The sequence below is a fragment of the Vigna unguiculata genome, chromosome 7 (assembly GCF_004118075.2).
Source record: "Vigna unguiculata cultivar IT97K-499-35 chromosome 7, ASM411807v1, whole genome shotgun sequence".
NCBI lineage: Eukaryota > Viridiplantae > Streptophyta > Magnoliopsida > Fabales > Fabaceae > Vigna > Vigna unguiculata.
The window spans coordinates 34,131,783-34,154,193 of record NC_040285.1 but is presented as its reverse complement, the minus strand read 5'-3'; the positions used below and the strand labels follow the sequence as shown (position 1 = coordinate 34,154,193).

At 29.8% G+C, this 22,411-nt stretch overlaps 1 protein-coding gene across 1 annotated transcript; it reads left to right on the top strand.

Moving 5' to 3' along the window:
- The first annotated feature begins 14,317 nt into the window (after positions 1–14,317).
- Positions 14,318–21,987, top strand: LOC114190944 (PH, RCC1 and FYVE domains-containing protein 1-like). The gene is made up of 9 exons (XM_028080034.1): positions 14,318–14,850; positions 15,813–15,899; positions 17,088–17,177; positions 17,318–17,404; positions 17,506–17,625; positions 18,115–20,214; positions 20,367–20,513; positions 20,602–21,137; positions 21,599–21,987. The coding sequence occupies exons 1-9, from the start codon at positions 14,803–14,805 to the stop codon at positions 21,744–21,746; spliced, it is 3,363 nt and encodes a 1,120-aa protein (XP_027935835.1). The 5' UTR covers positions 14,318–14,802; the 3' UTR covers positions 21,747–21,987.
- The last annotated feature ends 424 nt before the right edge of the window (positions 21,988–22,411 follow it).

Below are 22,411 nucleotides of genomic sequence, written 5' to 3'. Positions count from 1 at the left end.
TTTTTAAATTTAATATAATTATTCGTTGCTTATTCCCACATTTATGTGTTTTTCTTAGATAATTGGAAATGAAATGAAGAGTGGCATACGTTTTTTCAATAATAATATATTTAATGGAGATGTTTAATTAAAATATAAATTAAATTATTCAATACAAGCAATTACAGTGTAGTTGTATAAAATAATAGAATTGACAATGTATAACAGCTCATGATTGAGATAATTTCTCTTTTACACCCTTTTTTTTCTTTTTTGTTGTTGTCGAATTGGCCCATATTTTAAATTTAAATAATAAATTACATGCGAGAGGTGGAAACTATAACAATAAGAAAACAACATATAAAATGTGGGATTAAACATGATAAAATAGTCCGATAGTGTGGTTTGGATTAGTTCTAATAATAATAATAAAGTTGAATTTAAAAGCGAAAACATGAAATAGTTATTTATACTTTTTAAAAATGTTTCAGCATGATTTCATACACTAAATGGATACCGGTAGTTTCCGAAAGTTGAAACACACTATAAAAGTACTTGGTGTATGACTATTGAGTGAAATGTACATATAATTGTGTGTTTGAGTGGCGTGACAGATTGTACTATTTCTTTTTCTTTTTTTCGACTATGTTCATGGTTGATCCAAACATGGTAAAGGTAGGTCACATAAATGTTCCATCTATGTGGAAGCACGTTTACCACTTATTCCTACCCCACGTGCCCCACCATTAGACCCAATTTACACATAAGTTAAATTTAGGGTTCACGTAATAGATTTAGAATCTACTGAACAAGGAACAATGTGTTATTATTATTCTTGTTGTTGACTATGGCAACCGTGACCTATGATGAGTAAGACAAAGAATAGGCAAAACCTGCCAACTATTTGTTTGTTTTAAAGTAATAGGAACAAAGAAATTATAGGATTCATGTTAGGAATGTTGCAAGCACACTGGTTCGGTCCCTCAACGCAAAGTTAAGTTCTCTCTCTTTCTTTCTTTCTTATGTCTTTGTTCCAACTGGGTCATGGAAGCGAAGGTTTGGTTGAGGTGGGAGCTGAAATGCATCACAAAAGGAACAATCACTTATTATGCATAATGGTACTAAAGAGAAAAGGCAAGAGGGGAAATAGTATAAAGTGATTCACGTGACGTGATATTCTTGTTTTGGGTTTACACTCAAAATATAAATATACACATTTTTGCGATTCATGATAGAATCGAATATCTATCACTAAATTAAAAGTTATAGTTATTAGTCAGGACATAACTCTTTTTATTTAAGAGCATAACAGTCCAAACATTACAGTTTAATTATGACTTGGCTGACTTAAACAATTGATGTCACGTGAAACAATTCAAAAAAAACTTTTTGTATAAATTTTGAGAGAGGGGAAAAATGATTAGGTTATTGTTTGAAATTGAAAGAAAGTGGTAGGAGGAGCATAGCATAGCATGGAAAGAGAGGGAGGAAGGGTAGTTGGATAGTGTGATAGTGTTAAATGAAGTGGGGACCTTGGGCATATAATTTTGGGTTGTTGTCTCCAAAGAAAAGCCTTTGGATTTTGGAACCATCTTCATCTTCATTCTCTCAGTTTCTCTTTTTCATCATTCCAAGCTTTGCTTCTCTTGCATCGAGATTTTACTCACTTTTTCTCGCACCACAAATCATACCAAATCAACAAAGTCGGCTTTCAACCTCATCATCTTCTTATTATTGTAATTCTCTAATTATTTCCATTAACCACCTACTTCCCCACCCTCTTATTACACTCTATCAACCTTCACCATTTTCAAAATTATAAATAACAAAATTTTAAATCATCACCACATGCTACACACAAATTTGAATTTTCTACTTTATTATTTTTCTGATGTACTTTAAAAGTATACATGTAAACACTAAACAAACTTTAAAGACTTATTTTAAATTTTGGTTAAAAAAAATGAACTAATGGAATATTTTAACTTTTAAATTATATTAAACTATTTTTTAAAATATTAATATCAATGCGTTGTTAATCTAGACTCTAAATGAAATAAAACAAAAAAAAAACAATAGTTAAGCCTAAGAAAATGTATTATTTTGAAGAAAAAAAAAGGTTAAAAGTTTCGATTAAATCAACAAAAATTTGATCACTATTATTGAAACGTAGTGTTATTAATTTCGGGATACGACAACTTTTTCTTTTAAAAGTGACAATTTATCTTCAAAAGCGTCTTAATTATTTAGTAAAATCATATAACAATTAATTAATTTAAATAAAATTGAAATATAATTATCAATATAAGATCGAGACTGTAAGCAATATTATCAATAAGGTCATAAATATTATATTTACAAGATCTTTTTTTTAAAAAAGTCCCGCTCTTTGTTGAGTTTATTAGATTTAATGGCTTAATATAACTCAAATCAAGCATAATAAATTCAAACGAGTTTTCTTTCCAATTAACACAATCTTCTCCATGTTAGATAATAGATTTTGCAAGTTAACTAGATAAAAAAATATAAAATATTTATTATCCAATTTACTTCATTATCCTATTGGTTAAATTTATATTTTTTTAAATATTTAATAATTAATTAATATTCTAAACATGTAACATTTTTTTAAAATCCTACTTTTATAAAAAAAAAAATTACCAAAAGTGATATATATCTAATTGATCCAACTTGATTCAATCTAAGATTTCTTTTTATTAGATTAAGCGATAGGTTTGTCCAAAACTCAACCTTTGCATATCCCTACTTACTAGGTTGTAGGTGTGGTCAACTTACATTTACATAATTTTTTACAATTAAAATTACAAAAAAAAAATGATAGTGAAGGTAATACAAAGATATTAATGATGACAAACACAATAGCAAAAGTTGTATAATCAATAATGACAATAATAATGAGTGGTGACCCAGTAACAAAAAGAAAAGTATTATAAGAAAAACGATGATGATAAGAATAAGTCTGATGAAAATGGATGGTAAAAGAGTAGAATAAATAAGTTCACTATATTATTATGTTGTCTTCTAACTTAAACTTCTTATCGATATAGAAAATAAATAAATACGAACACCAAAAGAATACAATAATCAATAGAATAAAAAAAAAATATATATCATCATCAACTATGCCAAACAATTAATAACAATTGGTTATAATAATAATCATCCTTTCATATTATATCCTCATCTATAGAAAATAAGTATATTTAATATTTGATAATATATATGTTTTCTTAATGTGATTTCAACATAAAAAAAGTGTTCATAAAAAGTTACGTTGGGTTGAATTTTGTCTAAGCAACAACATATAAATATAGAGAAGAATATACATGAAAAAGGATAAAGAGTATGTGTTCATAAGTTAGAGTATTTCAAATCACCAATTCTTTTTATCGAATCTTTTAAACAAATATCACTTTAACTATGATCAAAATATTTCTTTAAAGAGCATTCATGAAAAAATTTACAACTGATTTGAAGTTGAAATATGATTTATTACACTAATACAAAAATATGTAATTCCTGTCAATTTTTTTCTTAAAAAACACTTGCAAATTTTATTATGAATAATGATTCATAAGAATTTTCTATCAACTTTTTTGTAAAATATTTTTCACAAAATATTTTTCATATAAAATTTTGTAAAAAATACTTGTAAATTTTATAACTTTGTATGAAATAATTATCCACTAAAAAATTACTTGTCAATTAAAATTTGTAGGACAATAAAAAAAAATCTTGTAAAATTTTATAATAAATTTACAAAAATAAGGGTTAAATATGTTTTTGGTTCCTTAAGTTTCAGCGAAATTTGAAATTAGTCCCTCATCAAAAAATTTGACCAATTTAGTCCTCCATCTCTCAAAATGTGTGAATTTAGTCCTTTTAACCAAATTTTGTTAAGTTTATCTGACGTTTCAAGCGCATCTCATGGTAGTATTTAAACTATTTAAATTGTTTGACACATTTTTGCTTCAATGTTAACTTAAATATTATCATGAAATGTGCTTGAAACATCAAATAAACTTAACAAAATTTGATTAAAAGGACTAAATTCACACATTTTAAAAGATGAATGACTAAATTGGTATAAAGTTTTGATGAGGGACAAATTTCAAAATTCACTGAAACTTGAGGGACCAAAAACATATTTAATCCCAAAAATAATTATAATGAAACATAAAAATTTATAATAGTGTTAGTCTATCTAATTAAAAAGCACTTCAGCTCTTCATGTCCTTGTGGCATCAAGTTTATCATTCAAAACACTAATTGTGCTAATGCTTAATCTCAGTAGAAACATTTAAAATAAAACATTGAATGGTTTCTTAAGCTTAATGAAAGGAGAAGCAAGAATTTTGATATGAGAAAACATATTTATCCAAACATCTAATCAGAATGTAGATATAAATAAAGGCTGTATATTCCTTTTCAGTGGCTAGTTCTCCCCAACCAACAATCATGGAAACATCGTCCACACATACGGTTGCTCACCTAACAAATCACAAAATTTGGTCATGTCTGGCTTCACAAAAAGCAAAGGAAGATGCATTGAACTTTGCTTCAATACGTAATAATTAAGGAAAACGGAATAAGTTTAATGATTTTGAGAGCCAATTAATTAATTAGTCTTAGGTTGCGTTTGGATTTGTGGAGTGAGAGAGGTAGCTATAGTTGTTGATTATGATCTGATATTGATATTGAGAAAGAGCATTTGTGATGACCTTACCCAAAAAGCATGGAACATTGTTGGCCATTGCAATGTCCATTGATGATCACACATTGTCGTTTGTTGTTAGATCTAAAACCTCTTCCCAAGTAACGTCGTTTCCAACAGTTTTTCTTTATCATTACTGTTCCTTCTTAATTTCACTCTTATATGACAAATAGTTTTATCGCTTCCTAATCTTTCTATTATTCTCCTCTCATTTCTTATAGGGATCTTCCAAAAACAAAATAAGGGTATTTTACATTTTAACTACCAATATTTTGGTGAAGTTTAGCTTTAACTCGTAATGGTTTTAGTGATCAGCTAAGGAAGTTTCACAATTTTTTTTTTTCAGATACAAATCATTGTTGGGTTTTATCGACCTCAGTGGACTTTTAGGAAATTTTTTTCACACACTAGATCTTTCATTGTTTTCTTTTTCTAAATAAAATTTCTTTTTCGAAAAACTAAATTTTCATAATTAATACTTTTTTTAAAATTTTCAAGTTTTTTCTGCTATAATCATATTTGTTGAGGCACAAATTCTTAATAACATTTTTTTTTGTAGTTTATAGATTTGTATATTTATTTATAATAAACTGTTCTATTAAAAATTTATAACTTTTTATAAACTCAAGTCAATGTAAATTTAAAAGATATATTAATTTAATATTTATAAATTAATCGAGAATTAAAATAATTGAAGAATGATTATAATAAATTTAGATAAATAGAAAATTTATCATAAAATATTGTAATTATGGTTACTTTTTGTAAAATTAATTTTGAGATAAATGTATAATTATTTGGTTAAAATAATTTGTAATATTTTTTGTGTATAATAAGTTAAAAAAATAAAATTAAATAATTATATGATTGGATGTGAAAATACTTGAAAAGAAGTTTAATGTAAAGTTAAAAATTAGTAATATGAATGTAAAATATTTATATTTATTTATAAAAATATTATTTAAAGTAAACAATAAAAAAATATAAAATTTATTTTTAAAGTTTTATTTACAAAATATATAGAAATTTAAAATACAACAAAATATAAAAGTTCTTAACAGAATTTCGTAAAAAAACTTAAAATACAAAGGGTGTAAAATAAATAATTTAAATTCAAATTAAATAATTATCTGTTGAAGTTATTAGTTATTTACATTAAATTTAATAATTAGAGAAAATAAATTAATTAGTACTGAAATTTGTAATTTTGAAAAAAATAATAATAATAGATATTTAGTAAGCAAAGGACGAAGAATAATATGAATTAAGAAATTTGACTTGAATTAAATTTGACAAATGTATATTTATATAGTTATCATTTAAGTATAAATCAAACTCATAAATAATTGAATGAAAGGAAAGATAAATATCAAATAAGTAAAAATGTATAAAATCATAATGGGTTAAGAATGTTTTTAGTTTTTGGACTTTGATCTAAAATTGAAATTCGTCCTTGCATGAAACTTCAATATATTTTGGTCCCTAAACTTAAAAAATGAATGAATATAGTTCTTTTAACTAAATTATGTTAACTTTTTTTAAGGTGTCGAACATATTTCTCAGTAGATCTTGAACCAAGAATGTGTCAAACAGTGTAAAAAACTTCAATACTAATATGAAAAGCGTTTGACACGTCAAAAAAAATTAACATAATTGGGTTAAAAGAACTATATTCATTTATTTCTAAAGTTTAGAGACCAAAATGTATTGAAGTTTCAGACAATGACGAATTCCAATTTTGGGTAAAAGTTCGGGGACTAAAAACATACTTAACCCAATCATAATTGATTACATCTTGGACAAAAGGAAGTTTAACTACTCATTGAATATTACAGTACAATTTCAGCAACATCTACACATAAGATTTACAATAAGAGCATCTCCCTCAAACCTCATTGGCCTTATTATCTCATACTACTATGTTTCTACACTTCACTCAATGCCTAGAATGAAAATATGACGTATTTATTTGTAGGAAATTTTGGACAGTGCTCAAACCAATTTTTGGTGCTCAGCCACAAGGGTTTTTTCATAAGTGTGTTTCCTTCTCAACTTAGTCCTTTGTCCTGACTCTTGATGCTTAACACTTGACATTTCCTTCTTATGAGAGTTTTTTTAGTTGCTCAGCCTCATGGATTCGTGCTCCAGGTTTTCTTGCAAAGAAAGTTTTCTCATGAAGTTTAGCTTCACTTGTTGTGCTCAACCAAAAAGTCAAAATATGTTGTCCTATATTTTCTACTCCCATGGCTCAGTACTAATGACTGTAACTTAGATGCATACTTGTTATTTTCTCTTATATTCATTGCAAAACAACAAAATATCCAAAATATCATTATAATTCGTACAACTCTAATTCTCACTACATCATTTTCTATCTTAAGTTAATGATGTTTGTTTTATACACAACTAGCACCATTTGATACAAAATAAGTGTCAATTTAAAATGGAAAATTTATTTATTTTTGACACTTATCACTTTTTCAAATGAAAAAACTTTATATCAATCTCTAAAGTTGGAACTATTTTGTTAATCAATTTAATTTATGTTATGCATTCGTAAAATCTATTTTCAAACTATGTTATTTTTAAACTAAATAAATAATTATTTTTTTAATGTGTTCCATTAAACGCATTTTAATCATCACTAAAAAAATCTAATGTATTTTCAATATATTTATTATTAAAGATTATCTTATAATTAAAATATGAACTCCTTTGTTCTGTACTATTTTTTAATTCTTAATTTTATCTTCTTATATTTTATTATCTATTATCATATATGAAAAGAATATCTACTATCTACTATAACCTATTATCAATTATCTTATTGACATGTATTTTAAAAATTAGTTTTTTATGATACCAACATGTCTATATACTTATTTGTATTTATAATGAATATATTTTACGAATTAATTTTTATATAATTTATCTTTGTATCTTTAAATAATTTTCTTTATATTTTTTATATGTTATATCTTTGTATATTTACAATATATATATATATATATATATATATATATATTCTAAACTTATAAATATTTTTCACGTTAATTCTATTTATAATTTAATTATAAACTTAAAATAATAATAATTTTCTTAAATATTTTATGTAATATGTTTTAAAATGTTTTTAATATAATATATATCTACTAACATAAACACACACACACAAAGAAACATAGCCCGCGCTTTAAAATGACTTAAAGTAAATTATGATTTTTTGTTTGTCTAATATTTTTTCACGATGTAAATGACTTAAAGTTAAACAAACTCGTAAATTTAGGGATCTATTAATTTTTACATAACAATAATTACTTTTTTTTAAATAAAATAAGATTATTTAAAACAAAATACATATATACATGTATGTATTAAAGCTTATATTTATTCATATATAAAATTGTTATACTTAAAGTTTAAATTTAAAATCAACTTATGACTCAAGTTTTAAAATATTTTTTGGATTTTTATTTTAAATTATTTTATTTAAAAAATAAATAAAAGAAGTCAAAATAAGCAGTTGGTTAACACAGGACTGAACGAAGTGGAAAATGTGGAAAATTACAGTCCATTTAAAAATAGACAGAATTAACATGATATAAATTTTTTATATGGCCAATCAGACAAGACTGTACCGACCAGTCAATTTAATATTTTGAATTAATTAAGTGAGAAAAATATTATAAGCATGAATATATTTCTTAAAAGGAAGATAAATGGGCAAAATAATTTATGTTTTAATTAAACCAAGAAAATATAACATTATTAAAAACAATGTGCAAGAATAGTTAATTTTAAGTGAAATCTCATTTTTAGGAACAAATATTTATCAATTAGATACTTAAATCACTTATATTAGGTTTATATGAAATAATTCATGGAAGTAGTTTATTTATTTGGTGAATTTAAACACTTGCATTCTACCCTACATGTAAATCATTAATTAAAGACATAAAAACATAAAGTTACACTTGCGTAGCCATCTATTGAATATAGTTATGTTCACTGAATAGTTTTTTTTTTTTTTTTTTTTTGCAAATAAAAGCTTTTCTTTAATAATTAAAATAATCATACATTGATAATTGAAATTCAAACATATTATAAAACTAAAACAAATTAATTTTTGTTGATGTCATGGTGATAAGAAACTCTCTATACGTTGTCTAGATGGATAACAAATATATTTTTCAGTCATTAAAGTTCTTCTCAAATTAATTATAAATGCTTCATAGCACATCATGCTGTCTCATTGACCATTTAATATGAACAAATTGATAGCTACGGTGACAGTGTTATTCAATAATATAATATATATATATATATATATATATATATATATATATTATTCTCTGTTATTAAATAAATATATAAATGGAGTAATAAGGTGGCTTGGTTTGTTAGATGTAAGTGAAGGAAGAAAAGATTGTGGTTCAAATCTTATGAATAATTTAGAAAGAAGAGTTAAAGAGGTTGTAGATTTAATTTTTTATAAACAAAAACATTTGCCAACATGAGTGTATATATGTGTGGCAGGTCTTTAACGTCTAGCGTAAAGTATTAATAAAAAATACTTAATTAAGTTAATTTTTTAAAAATTGATATTTGATTGAAAAAAAAAAGTGAGAATCTAGTTGTAACTTTTTAACCAAAATCAAAATCAAATGAGTAGTTAAGTCAAATATTTATTATTAAATATTTATTGCAATTTTATTTTTGTGTACATATTTTAGTGAATGACTTGTGTGATCCGATATTTATATTTTACTTAATGATTATTTAATATATGTAGATACAAAACGTCCTCTTATTTATTAGTGTAAATACAGACGCGATAGTTTGAATATGCATGATATTATATTAATAGTTGATGATATTGTAATGTTATTAAGTTAATAAACAAAATAAATTTATATTTATAAAAATAAAGTGAAATGTAAGGAGAAAATATGAGAAAATAACTATTAATGAATAGGAAAGAAAAAAAAAAGAAATGAGATAAATAAATAATTTTATAAAAACTTATAAAAGTAACAGTTAATTTTTAAAATTTTAATAAATAATTATATCGTAGAGGATAAAGTTAAAATTATGAAATATAGATAGAAAAGAATGAATCATCTCTTTATATATAGTTATAGATAAAAAATGATAACAATATATGAAAATTGATCAATGACATCCACCGGTTGGAAATTAAATTGATTATGCGAATCCGACATGCCTCAATTTGAAAGAAAAATAATTATCATGAAAATGCATCAATGACTTGCATCAGTTTGCAAAAAAATATCAATAGTAAGAGCCTTTCGATACCACACGTTGATTTGAAAAGAAATCAATAGTAAGATTGATTAATGGCATGCATCAACTTAAAAGAAGTATTTATATTAGAAATCGATCAATGACGTCCATTGATTTGGAAAAAATAAATATCATATGAAAAAAAAAAATCTAAACTACGAATTAGTCAAAGTTGAAATATACTATGCCACATCGAGTGTGGCTTGAATTCATTGAAAATATACGTCGGGAGGCACCGAATAAAATAAAAATGTTTTCAATAGATAAGAGTGTGAGATTGAAGGAAAGAAAAAAATTTACAATTGATAATAGAATTTTTTTTATGCCATATTTTGGTATTTTTATAGAGAATAAATATCAATGAGATACACGTTCAATATACATAAAATATTGACATCTTTTCCGATCCAAAACTTTGATTAAGATAATAAATTTTTGAGTTTTCTACCTTATAAGGTGCTCAACTTTCTTATTTTTATCCAAACACGTGCATGAAACTATTGTCAGGAAGATTTTTAATATAATGAATCCTCATATAAGATTCTTCATCCATATTGTATTTAGTCTCAATTTGTCACAAAGATGAACCATCGACTTTGATATTACTGATTGACATTTTGAGTAGAGAATTCATCAGGAAGATATGGTACAAATGAGACACAAATTCAATTCACATGAGAGATTGACACTACTTCTAACACAAAATTTTAAACAACGAATTTATGAGTTTTTTGTCTTATAATATGTTCAATTTTCTTATTTCTACGATTATATATACATGTAATAAGTTATGCATGTTAACATGACTAATTAATTGATTATGTATGTTAACATGATTGCTAATGCAAGTTTTTTTTTGTTTAAGGTTAAATATGTTTGTAATCTATAAATTTGGACACAAAATTAAAATTGGTCCATATCTCAAACATTGATACACATCCCGGAATTTTAAAATGAATGGATAAAGTCATTCTAACCCAATGATGTATTTTTTACGTGTTAAATGATGTTTTAGGTTTGCATGTGAAAGTGTCAACATTGTAAATATCTAAAATGTCAACGTGAAACATCTTTTAACAAGTCAAAATGTTTTAATACTATTGGGTTAAGATACTATATTTATTCATTTTTAGAGTTTGAGGATACACTATATATAATTTTGAGATATTAACAAATAATTTAAGGTAACATATTTAACCATTTAATTTAGAATTGGATATATTTTTAATTTCTAAACTTGAACGTAAAATTAGAATTTATCTTTGTCTCAAACTTTGATACATTCTGGTCTCCTAAATTTAAAAATTAAATAAATACAATATTTTTAACCTAATGATATTAATTTTTTTGAGATTGTTAAGCAATACTTCATGCTGATATTTGAGCTAAAATGTGTCAGAATGATATAAACAACTTAAACTTCAATAACAAGTGAAAACAATTTAATGTAATTGAGTTAGGATAATTATATTCATTTATTTCTAAAGTTTAATAATAAAAATATATCAAAGTTTGAGATAAAAATAAATTTCAATTTTTCATCAAATTTAAGAATTAAAAATATATTAAAGTTTCATTTAATTATATAATTAAGAAGGTTGGAATAAAGAATGAAATATAAGTTGATGTATATGCGGATGAGAGTGGGTTAGGTTTGGTCATTAATTAGAAGGACAAATCTTATTCAGAAGCAACACTTGCCATAGAATGTGCATTTGGTTTCACTCAAACACTACATTACATTCTCCTTCGTTACATCTTTCTATTCCCTCATATTGCAAACTCCCGCAAAAGCCGTCATCACCTTTTGCTTCTCTAATATTTTCTTTAATTCTTGTGTTTTTCCCCTAAAAAAAAAAAACTCTTTCATTTAAAAGATGAAAAAAGAGGAGGAGGAGTTTTAGGTAAAATGAAAAGGCATGAAAATAAGATTTATAGATATTGAAAAATAGGCCATTGAAATAAGATTCTCTTTTATTTTTATTCATATTCAACAGAATAGAGTGTACAAATGGACTTATTTTTTTTGTTAAAGTTAATGATTTATGAATATATGTATAACACAATTAACTTATACTAGAGTTGTAAAAATAGGTAGTCCGGTCCGACTCGACTCGACCCACTACAAGTTGATCACTTAGTGAGCCAATCCAACCGGTTCAATCTGGCTCACCACAGGTTGGTGGGTTAAAATGGGTTGGCTCACGGACTCACTTAATTGAAAAAAAATACAATTTTTTATTTTTTCGGTCAAAACTAAATTATAATTCTAATTAAAATCTAAATAACTTTAATACAATCCAAATACAAACCAAAATCACAAAAATACAAATTATTTATGTGTTGGCTAAAAAAATAACTTAGCATGATCCAAATACAAATCCCAACTTAACAAAAAACACTTGTGTGACCTTTTATTTGTGGGTTGATGAACCCGTGGTGAGTCAAGTTCTAGGTGAGCCGGATAAAAAATCAGCTCGTATTTAAATTTGTAAAAAATTTTCAACCCAATCCGACCCAAACCCGTGGTGAGCCAGATTGACTCGCGGATTCCAACTTATTTTTATAGCTCTAACTTATACTATTTATTTATTTATTTATTTATGTTAGGTTATTTTATTATATCTAAGGGCGTGTTTGAATTTATGGGAAATCATCCAAATCAAATTACAATACATTATTAACTTTTAATTCTATAGCTCAATTTAATTTATTCACAAAAATTCAAACAAAACCTTTTTTTCTTATTCTAGATGTTTAGTATAACACACTAATATATATTTTTGTCCTCTCTTTTTTCTCTTATGTGATACATTGATATGTCTGCCAGCCTAAAATGTAGTGTGTCTTTCTAAACAACTAAGTTATACCTGGTTTTTATTTTTATTTTTTTATTTTTATTATAGTTGTTCTGTTTCTAAATTATAACTAAAATGACTTTTTAATATCGAAAAATATTTTGTACACTGACAGGGTAAATAATTAAAGTTTTATTTATTGTTTGATTTCATAGCCTAAAAGCAAATGTGAATATGACAATAACCATTTAATTTTTTCCAAGATGTAATGACATATAAATATTGTCCTGGGTAGTGGATAAAAACTATAAGGAAATAATACAGAAAATTTAACACATTTTTTTTCGTAAGAAACTTATTTACTTTCCCCCTCGTTTTGAGTTAACTCCTCCAAAAGGCATAATATGCTCAATTAATAAGAAATATAATAATTTAAACATTCAAAGCTTTTTTCTTTTGTATATGACAACTTTAATTAATGATTACATTCTAATTAAAAAATATAATAATTATTCAATGTCATTTAGTTCTCACAGAGTGTACTTTTTAGGTTAAATATCTCAGCTATTAATAAAAAACATAATTAATTTTCATTAAAAGAGTACACACATTAAAAGGTAACTGATTTCCTCAGTAAAATAGATTCAGCATAAATAGAAATAGGTGATTGATGTAAATAATGCATAATTTTTTTTAAAGTCTTAAATTTATGGCACAAAAATGGAACAATTATTTCACTATATTTTAGATATTTTTAATTTTAATAAAATGTTTTGTATAAAGAAATAGCTCAGGGTAAATCTAGAAAAAAATGTCAGTAGCACCAATTTTTCTAACACAAATTATCAATTAAAATTCATGTAAATTTTATAACTCTTAAAATATACCTGCTAAATTTAAAATGAGACTCGTCATATTTAGTAAAATTTGCATATATTTTATCTTTTGAATAGAGACACAATCATGTTTCAAAATACTATTTAAGTTGAATAAACAAACGATAATTTTTCTTACTTTATGTTGAGACTATAATTTAAATTTAAATTTAATCAATCTTAGATGAATTGATTCGAGTGTTTTTGGTGGGTAATTTCATCTAACTGTACAATGCATTTTTTGCATAAAAAATAATTCATTTCCTTTTTTAGAGAAAAACCAAAACTCAAGTGAAGGGCCTTTTTGCCATTTTCACCTTCATTACAACCTTAACCAAACATTAATCTTTAATAACCCACCTTGTCCCCCGCCAAATTACCAAACCATCCTTCTTACCTACGTGCCTCTTTTCCAAACATAAAAAACAAACAAAAAATAAATAATTAAACCTTCATAATTAATTAGTTAATTTGTAATATTTTAATTAATTTTAAAAAATAGGAGTCAGGCTTTGGAAATGTCTTCTCATTTCTTTTCAGGAGAGTTTCTTTCTGCTTTTCCTTATTATTTAATTTAATATTCCCACATAATAAAGCGTTTGTTTTCAATTTTTTTTTTTTTTTTCTTCTCATTCTTTCTTCTTCTTTTGACTAGTTGTACTTTTGCAGGGTCGGATACTCTCTCTCTCTCTCTAAAACTCTTTCTCCCTCCTCTGCCCCTCCACCCCTGCTTCGGCGACGACGCCGTAACCCGCATTCTTCGCCGGAGATTATCTTCAGGCTCCAAGAAACACCTCTTCTGACGTTCCAACTGAACCGGGTTGATCGAACCCGTTTGTTTCCTCACCCGGTCCAAGTCTTTGCATGAGTTGAAAAGTTTGCGTCTTTGACTTGGAACTGCGAATGGGGCTAGCGGGGTTTCGGGTTCTGTGAAAAGGAATAGATCCGCGAAGGTTTTTTGGCATTTTGAGTGAGAATAAGAAGTGGGTTTTTATTCTCAGAGAAAGTGAAGAGAGAGAAAGCGAGAGACTGAGGTCGAGGTTTATGATGTACGGAACTTTGTGCAGCGATCGCAGAGGGTGGTGGCGTTTCGGTGAATCTCTCACATGGAATGGCAGATCTTGTTAGCTACAGGAATGCCGACCGTGACATCGACCAAGTCAGTTACTTGTTTAATATCAAAGTTTTGTTTTTTGAGTTAAAGTTTGATTCTTGCTTTAAATGTTTGGTAGAATTTTGGAACTGTTTTTTATAAGGTTTCTTTTATTTTTGGGGAATGTGATGATTGTGATCAGGTGCGCGCGCGTGTGTGTTTCTTTGTTGGAAGTGATTGGGAAATAGTGGGAGGTGAGGGTGCAGGAGTGAAGACATGGTGATGGAATTTATGTATAGAGACTATTTTGTTATGGGGATGCTGGAATTGGGATGAGATTTTGATTAGAGATTTTATATTGTTATTGTTGTGAATTGGGTCTGTGATCCATTTAAAGAGGTTAAGTGGAATTTGGTTGATTAGTGATTTGTTGCTTTTTCAACTGCCATGGAATACGGGTGTCTTGAAGAGGAAAGATAAGGGATGTTTGTCTGTGTTGGAATTAACATATGAGACTCGGGGTATTGTGGCCGACTTGGTTTAGGTTGTTATCACCAATAGGAGGTAAGTGCCAATAGGGTAGATGTTTTAGTGATAAAAGTTTGATTCAGCACCTTATGAAAATGTCTTGGATAGTTTGATATGGGATATCGAAGTTTGCGTTAGTGTTGTTGTATTGGTTGTAGTAACGACATGGAATATGCCTAAATTAGTGTTTGTCTAGTGAAATTGAGCATCCGATTATTGCTGTTTGCTTGGACAATAATGATAGTGGTCCCAGATATATCTGTGGCCTGTACAATATTTTCAAACTATCAATCTGGGTTAAAGTATTAAGAAGGCTGAGAGAGATGTTTCTTGGAGAAACCTAATGTTGTAAATCATTGCTGGATATTTTATGAAACTTTTACAACATTTATGCAACAAGATGGCCTTGATCATTGTTGTTTCTCATTTCTCCAAAGTTTTTGTATTTTTTATGTAAATAATTGTTTGTATGTTCAATCTTTTACCTTTTCATTCTGCAGGCATTGATTGTTTTGAAAAAGGGTGCTCAACTACTTAAATATGGTCGTAAGGGAAGGCCTAAGTTTTGTCCGTTTAGACTTTCCAATGTAAGTTAAATGAAATCATTTCAGGAGTTAGTGAATTCTCAAATTTTCTTGCTTCATTAACTTTCTAGATTGGACTGTACTAAACTGTTTATATGCTCAATTCAAATTACTCTCTGAAAGATAGGGGCTTTGGCATGGTACCTGATGTTATATGAAAAATATTGTACCGAAAACCTGTTAATTTGTACTTGTAATACTTATCAGAACTGATATTATACAGTCAAGCTATTTTCATTTGCCCTGCTTACTAGAAATTGTGTATTCGCTTATGATTACGTTCATTGATACAAGTAGCTGCCTCCCAACTTACAATAAGGGAAGTGTTGTACCAATGATATCAAATGTCAATGGGCCAAACAAGACACTATTCTTCTATTGGATTAAAGTTTGTCATGCTATGATGTTTTGTGTTTCTGTGTTAACTGGGAGTGACTATTTATTTGTAATCTCTGACCAAGTATTACTGTAGGGCTGGCTCGTAATCTCTTCATGTCCATTTCTTTCCTTTCTTTTCATTGGTACTATGTGTTAGCTGTGTTTGATTCCATTATAATTAGATGGTTCAATTGGATGCCTTCTAGTATGTCATATAAAAAGGTTTGATTGGCCAAAATCCATACTTTCTTAAATCCAGAGGATTCTTTGGTTCATTCTCAGAGGAAGGTTGCAGGTCATTATTATTATTATTATTATTATTATTTTTCAATACTATTTCTATTTCCACAATATGGTAATTTAGCACAGTCCTTTTAGTTTCTAAAGCTATGAGTTCAAGAGTTTATGTGGTCCAATGGCAGTTTGTTGGTTTTTGTTGCCACATTCTGGGTTTGGTATAACCAGTTGAGATGATCAGTAGTTAACTGAAAGTGAATAAAACCTCAAATCTTTTTTGTTTGATTTAGATTGGATTTACCGACTTGTTACTCAAGTGGTATTGTTTCCTCACTCTGGTGCTAACTACCAACCGATAGTGATTTTGTAGCTTCAATATTGGACATATGTCTCTTTGCATGATGCATGCTATTACGGTCATATTTATGATTGTTGATAAGAAGGCCTATTTTCTGTTGGCTCCTTTGCTGTACTTTGTAGACTGTAAACTTAACAGACGTGTATATAGTAGGCTTGGTTTTGACACTAATTTGAGTTATTTCTAATTATACTTATTCAAATATCTGAAAACCACAGGATGAATTGTCTTTAATCTGGATATCAAGCAGTGGAGAAAGAAATCTGAAACTATCTTCTGTCTCAAGAATTATTCCTGGACAAAGAACTGTGAGATTTCTACAGTACTGTTTTATATCATACTGATGATGGCGTAGCATTCTTTATTAACTCAATGATATCCCAAAAGAAATTGTTATATAAATTGTTTCTCCTCTTCTATGTTATTAATTTGCCTTCTCTTCTGTCAGGCTGTTTTCCAAAGATTTCTGCGTCCTGAGAAGGATTATCTTTCTTTTTCACTTATTTATAACAACGGGAAGCGATCCCTTGATCTGGTTGGTGATGAATTTTGAAGTTTCTTGGATGACTACACCATTGTTTTGTTTCTATTTTCTGCATTTATCATTGTTATAAAATGTTTTATGTTGTGTTTCAGATTTGCAAGGATAAAGTTGAGGCAGAAGTGTGGATTACTGGTCTCAAGGCACTGATATCTTCCGGTCAAGGTGGGCGTTCCAAAATTGATGGATGGAGTGATGGAGGCCTCTATCTTGATGTAAAAATACCTACTTGTTGTCTTTTAATTGCCATTTTACTCGTGTCATGTTTCCTGTACTATGGTATACTGAGAAGGATAATAGATCATTGATCTTACTCTTGATCCAGTAGTGGTGTGTTTATCATTTTCATTGAAATAAATATTTTGGATGAATCATGGTAAGGGGAGCTCATTGGTTTTGTGCTTCAATAAAAGAATATAATTGTTTCCTCTAAGGATGGTTATCTTGATTCTATGGATTAGCTCTTATCCTGGAAAGATTATTCTGCAGTTTTGTAAAACAAAATGGCATTCACCGATGTTCTTCTTTGGACACAATTTAGGATTTGTTGATTATGGTATTTGGGAATTATGGACTGAAATATAAGTTTTCTAGAATGTATCTATTTTCCCTCATACTATTATTATTATTATACTGTATAATAGCTTCATTGGTAAAATACATGGACAGCTTCATATAATTCTTTCTGGCTCAATTATTTTCAGGACAGCAGAGATTTGACATCAAATAGTCCTAGTGAAAGTTCAGTTAGTGCTTCACGAGACATCAGTTCTCCTGACATTTCTGTTAGTCTGGCAAATACTTCTCCACAATCCTTTCACTCTGAAAATACTGTAAATTTTGATAGGTCACATGCACTATCAAACCCATCAAATATGCAAGTGAAAGGATCTAGTTCAGATGTTTTTCGTGTTAGTGTCTCAAGTGCCCCCAGTACATCTAGTCATGGGTCTGCTCCTGACGATTACGATGCTCTTGGGGATGTATACATATGGGGGGAGGTTATCTGTGAGAATGTTGTGAAAGTTGGCGCTGATAAAAGTGCTAGTTATTTCAGTCCAAGGACAGATATTCTCCTCCCCAGGCCACTGGAATCGAATGTGGTTTTAGATGTGCTTCAAATATCATGTGGTGTTAAGCATGCTGCTCTAGTCACAAGGCAGGGTGAACTTTTCACATGGGGTGAAGAATCTGGTGGACGCCTTGGCCATGGTGTTGGGAAGAATGTGATTCAACCTCGTCTAGTTGAGGCTATGACTTCTGCAACTGTTGATTTTGTTGCCTGTGGGGAGTTCCATACCTGTGCTGTTACGATGTTTGGGGAACTATATACATGGGGTGATGGTACTCATAATGCTGGGCTTCTTGGTCATGGCACTGATGTTAGTCATTGGATACCAAAGAGAATTGCAGGTCCGCTAGAGGGGCTTCAAGTTGCGTTAGTCACCTGTGGTCCATGGCATACAGCCTTGATAACCTCAACCGGTCAGCTCTTTACATTCGGTGATGGAACGTTTGGTGTCCTCGGCCATGGAGATAGGGAAAATGTTCCGTATCCAAGAGAAGTAGAATCCTTGTCTGGGTTGAGGACAATAGCTGTTGCATGTGGAGTGTGGCACACTGCAGCTGTTGTAGAGGTTATTGTGACTCAATCAAGTGCTAGTGTATCATCTGGTAAATTGTTTACCTGGGGTGATGGAGATAAAAATCGCCTCGGACATGGAGACAAGGATGCTCGGCTTGAACCAACTTGCGTACCTTCACTTATTGATTACAATTTTCATAGAATTGCTTGTGGGCACAGTTTGACAGTAGGGCTGACAACATCAGGTCAAGTTTTTACAATGGGAAGCACGGTTTATGGTCAGCTTGGGAATCCCCAGGCTGATGGAAAGCTGCCATGTTTGGTTGAAGACAAGCTTGCAGGAGAATCTGTTGAAGAAATTGCATGCGGGGCTTATCATGTTGCTGTTTTAACGTGCAAAAATGAGGTTTACACTTGGGGAAAGGGAGCAAATGGGAGATTGGGTCATGGAGATGTTGAAGATCGAAAAACACCAACTTTGGTCGAAGCCTTGAAAGATAGACATGTGAAATATATTGCCTGTGGTTCAAACTACTCTGCAGCCATATGCCTCCATAAGTGGGTATCCGGTGCTGAGCAGTCTCAGTGCTCTGCTTGCAGACAAGCGTTTGGGTTCACCAGAAAGAGGCACAACTGTTATAATTGTGGACTAGTGCACTGCCATTCGTGTAGTTCTCGAAAAGCATTAAGAGCTGCACTGGCTCCAAATCCTGGAAAACCATATCGCGTATGTGATTCGTGTTTTGTAAAATTGAACAAGGTTGCAGAATCAGGCAATAATAATCGGAGGAATGCTCTGCCTCGTTTGTCGGGTGAAAACAAGGACAGATTAGAGAAGTCTGACCTAAGATTAACCAAAACAGCTGTCCCTTCTAATATGGATTTGATAAAGCAGCTTGATAGCAAGGCAGCCAAACAGGGGAAGAAGGCTGATACATTCTCTCTGGTTCGCAACCCACAACCTCAATCTTTGCTACAGCTAAAAGATGTTGTCCTGTCTACAGCTGTTGATTTGAAACGAACGGCTCCAAGACCTGTTCTGACGCCATCTGGAGTGAGTTCCAGGTCTGTGTCTCCATTCTCTAGAAGACCAAGCCCCCCTCGTTCAGCTACACCTATTCCAACAACATCAGGGCTTTCCTTCTCAAAAAGTATTGCTGATAGCTTGAAGAAAACAAATGAACTTTTGAATCAGGAAGTATTGAAGTTACGTGCTCAGGTATATTATTCTTCCCCCATTTTTCTCATCTCAATCAAGTACAATTTTGCTTTGATAGCATAGATTTTGTCCTTTTAAAATTTTCTTCCCTGTTACTGGTTTGATATTTACTTGTTATGGTATCAAGAGAAATCTGACATAATTTTTGTTAGGTTGAGACCCTGAGACAGAGATGTGAAATGCAAGAATTAGAGCTTCAAAGGTCATCGAAAAAGACTCAGGAGGCTATGGCTCTGGCTGCTGAGGAATCTGCCAAATCTAAGGCTGCAAAAGAAGTTATAAAGTCACTTACAGCACAGGTTAAATTTGTTGGTTAATTTACTTCTCTTGGAGCTATTACTCCTCCATACTCATGCTTATCAACCTGCCACATTGTTTCCCTTTCAGCTCAAAGATCTGGCTGAGAGGCTTCCTCCCGGCGCTTATGATGCAGAGAACATCAGACCAGCTTACCTGCCAAATGGTATGGAGCCAAATGGAATTCACCATCCAGACGTAAACGGGGAGCGTCACGCCAGGGCCGAGTCAATCAGTGGCTCTAGTTTGGCTTCCATTGCAATTGAATCATCCCTGCCAAGCAGAACCGAAGGCACTCTGACCGGAAACTATGGAGCTAATCTTTACCAGCAAAACCGGGGATCTGTTATCCCTAATGGGACAGATGATTACCCAGATGTTAAATTGCCAAATGGCAGCAGCAGCATGATCCAGACAAGTGGTAGTACTGCATCAGATACTGTTGATGGTAGGGATTCTGGAAATTTTCAAGATGATGAGAGTGGTTTGAGATCAAGGAATGCCATAATACCTGCTAATAGTAGTCAAGTTGAGGCAGAATGGATTGAACAATACGAGCCTGGTGTTTATATAACACTCGTCGCCCTGCGTGATGGAACAAGAGATCTGAAAAGAGTGCGGTTCAGGTAATAGAAAAAATTCTCTTTGTTTCCTGGTTATGTTTATATTGTTCTACCATTATATGTGACCGCCAAGTGTAGACACCCTCCAATAGTATACCAGTGATAATTTTCAATATGGTGCTTGGGATTCAAAGACTTTGTATAGCTGTTAGGTTAATTTCTGGCTCTTGAAACACTAAGTGTGTGTTTGGTTTATCGTTTGGAAGCTCAAACCTAAGTTTGTTTTGCATTGAAAGTCACAGATGATGTTTGGTAAATCTTTGTTTTGTTTCATTGAGCTTCAAACATGGATTTCTTTCAAAGCAAAACTATAAAACTTTTCCGTTAGATGGTACTTTCTGTTTCATTCAACCAAATTTAATCCAAATACATACTAATACTCAATACATGATTGGTGTTTGTTTAAGGTAGAAGTTTTGATTAATTTGCTTATGTCTAACATGTTTGGTGGTGAATGTGTGCAGCCGGCGAAGATTCGGAGAGCACCAAGCTGAGACTTGGTGGTCGGAGAACCGCGATAGGGTATACGAAAGGTACAACGTTCGAAGCAGCGACAAATCTTCCGGCCAAGGGGCCCGTAGGGCGGATGGTGGTGGTTCACCTGTTTTATAATGTTAGGGAAATAGATGGAGGGAAGTTCTCCATTAACACTTTTTGTTGCAGTGAGGTTTGTAGGAATCAAAAATCAATATGAAGGAACCAGGCACCCCCTTTTGAGTTTTATTGTCTATCCTTTTTCTCTTCAAATCTTTTTGTTCCCTCTCAAGTGAAATGTCTTCCATTTTATTTGGGCAAGTGCCCTTTACATATATCAGTTGTATTGTAGTGTATATAAAATCATCAGTTCAGATAACCTTCCTATTTTCTTGGTTTTTTCTCCCTGTTCCACCTTTTTTCTTACCTCAATATGTATACCTCAGGAATAAAATTAATGCTTGCTGATATTTGTTGTAAATTATTATTTAATTATTTCTACAGCGAGTTCATTTTGTACTCCTTGTTGCATAATTGATTGTGACATAAAAGGGTTCCTGGTTAATATAAGTTTAATTTTCATGCTGTATAATAAATATATTATCAATTAATAACAGGCTCGTAAGAACGAAGTTTAAAATAATTATTATAAAAATAAAAAAAAAAACTAATCCTATTTAATATATCTTAATGACAATATTAATGACCTGTTTACACCATCAGCACAGTATAATTAAATCCATCCAAATTAAATTTTGTGTTGAAAGATAGACCGGATATAATGTTAATTTAGAGTATATTCG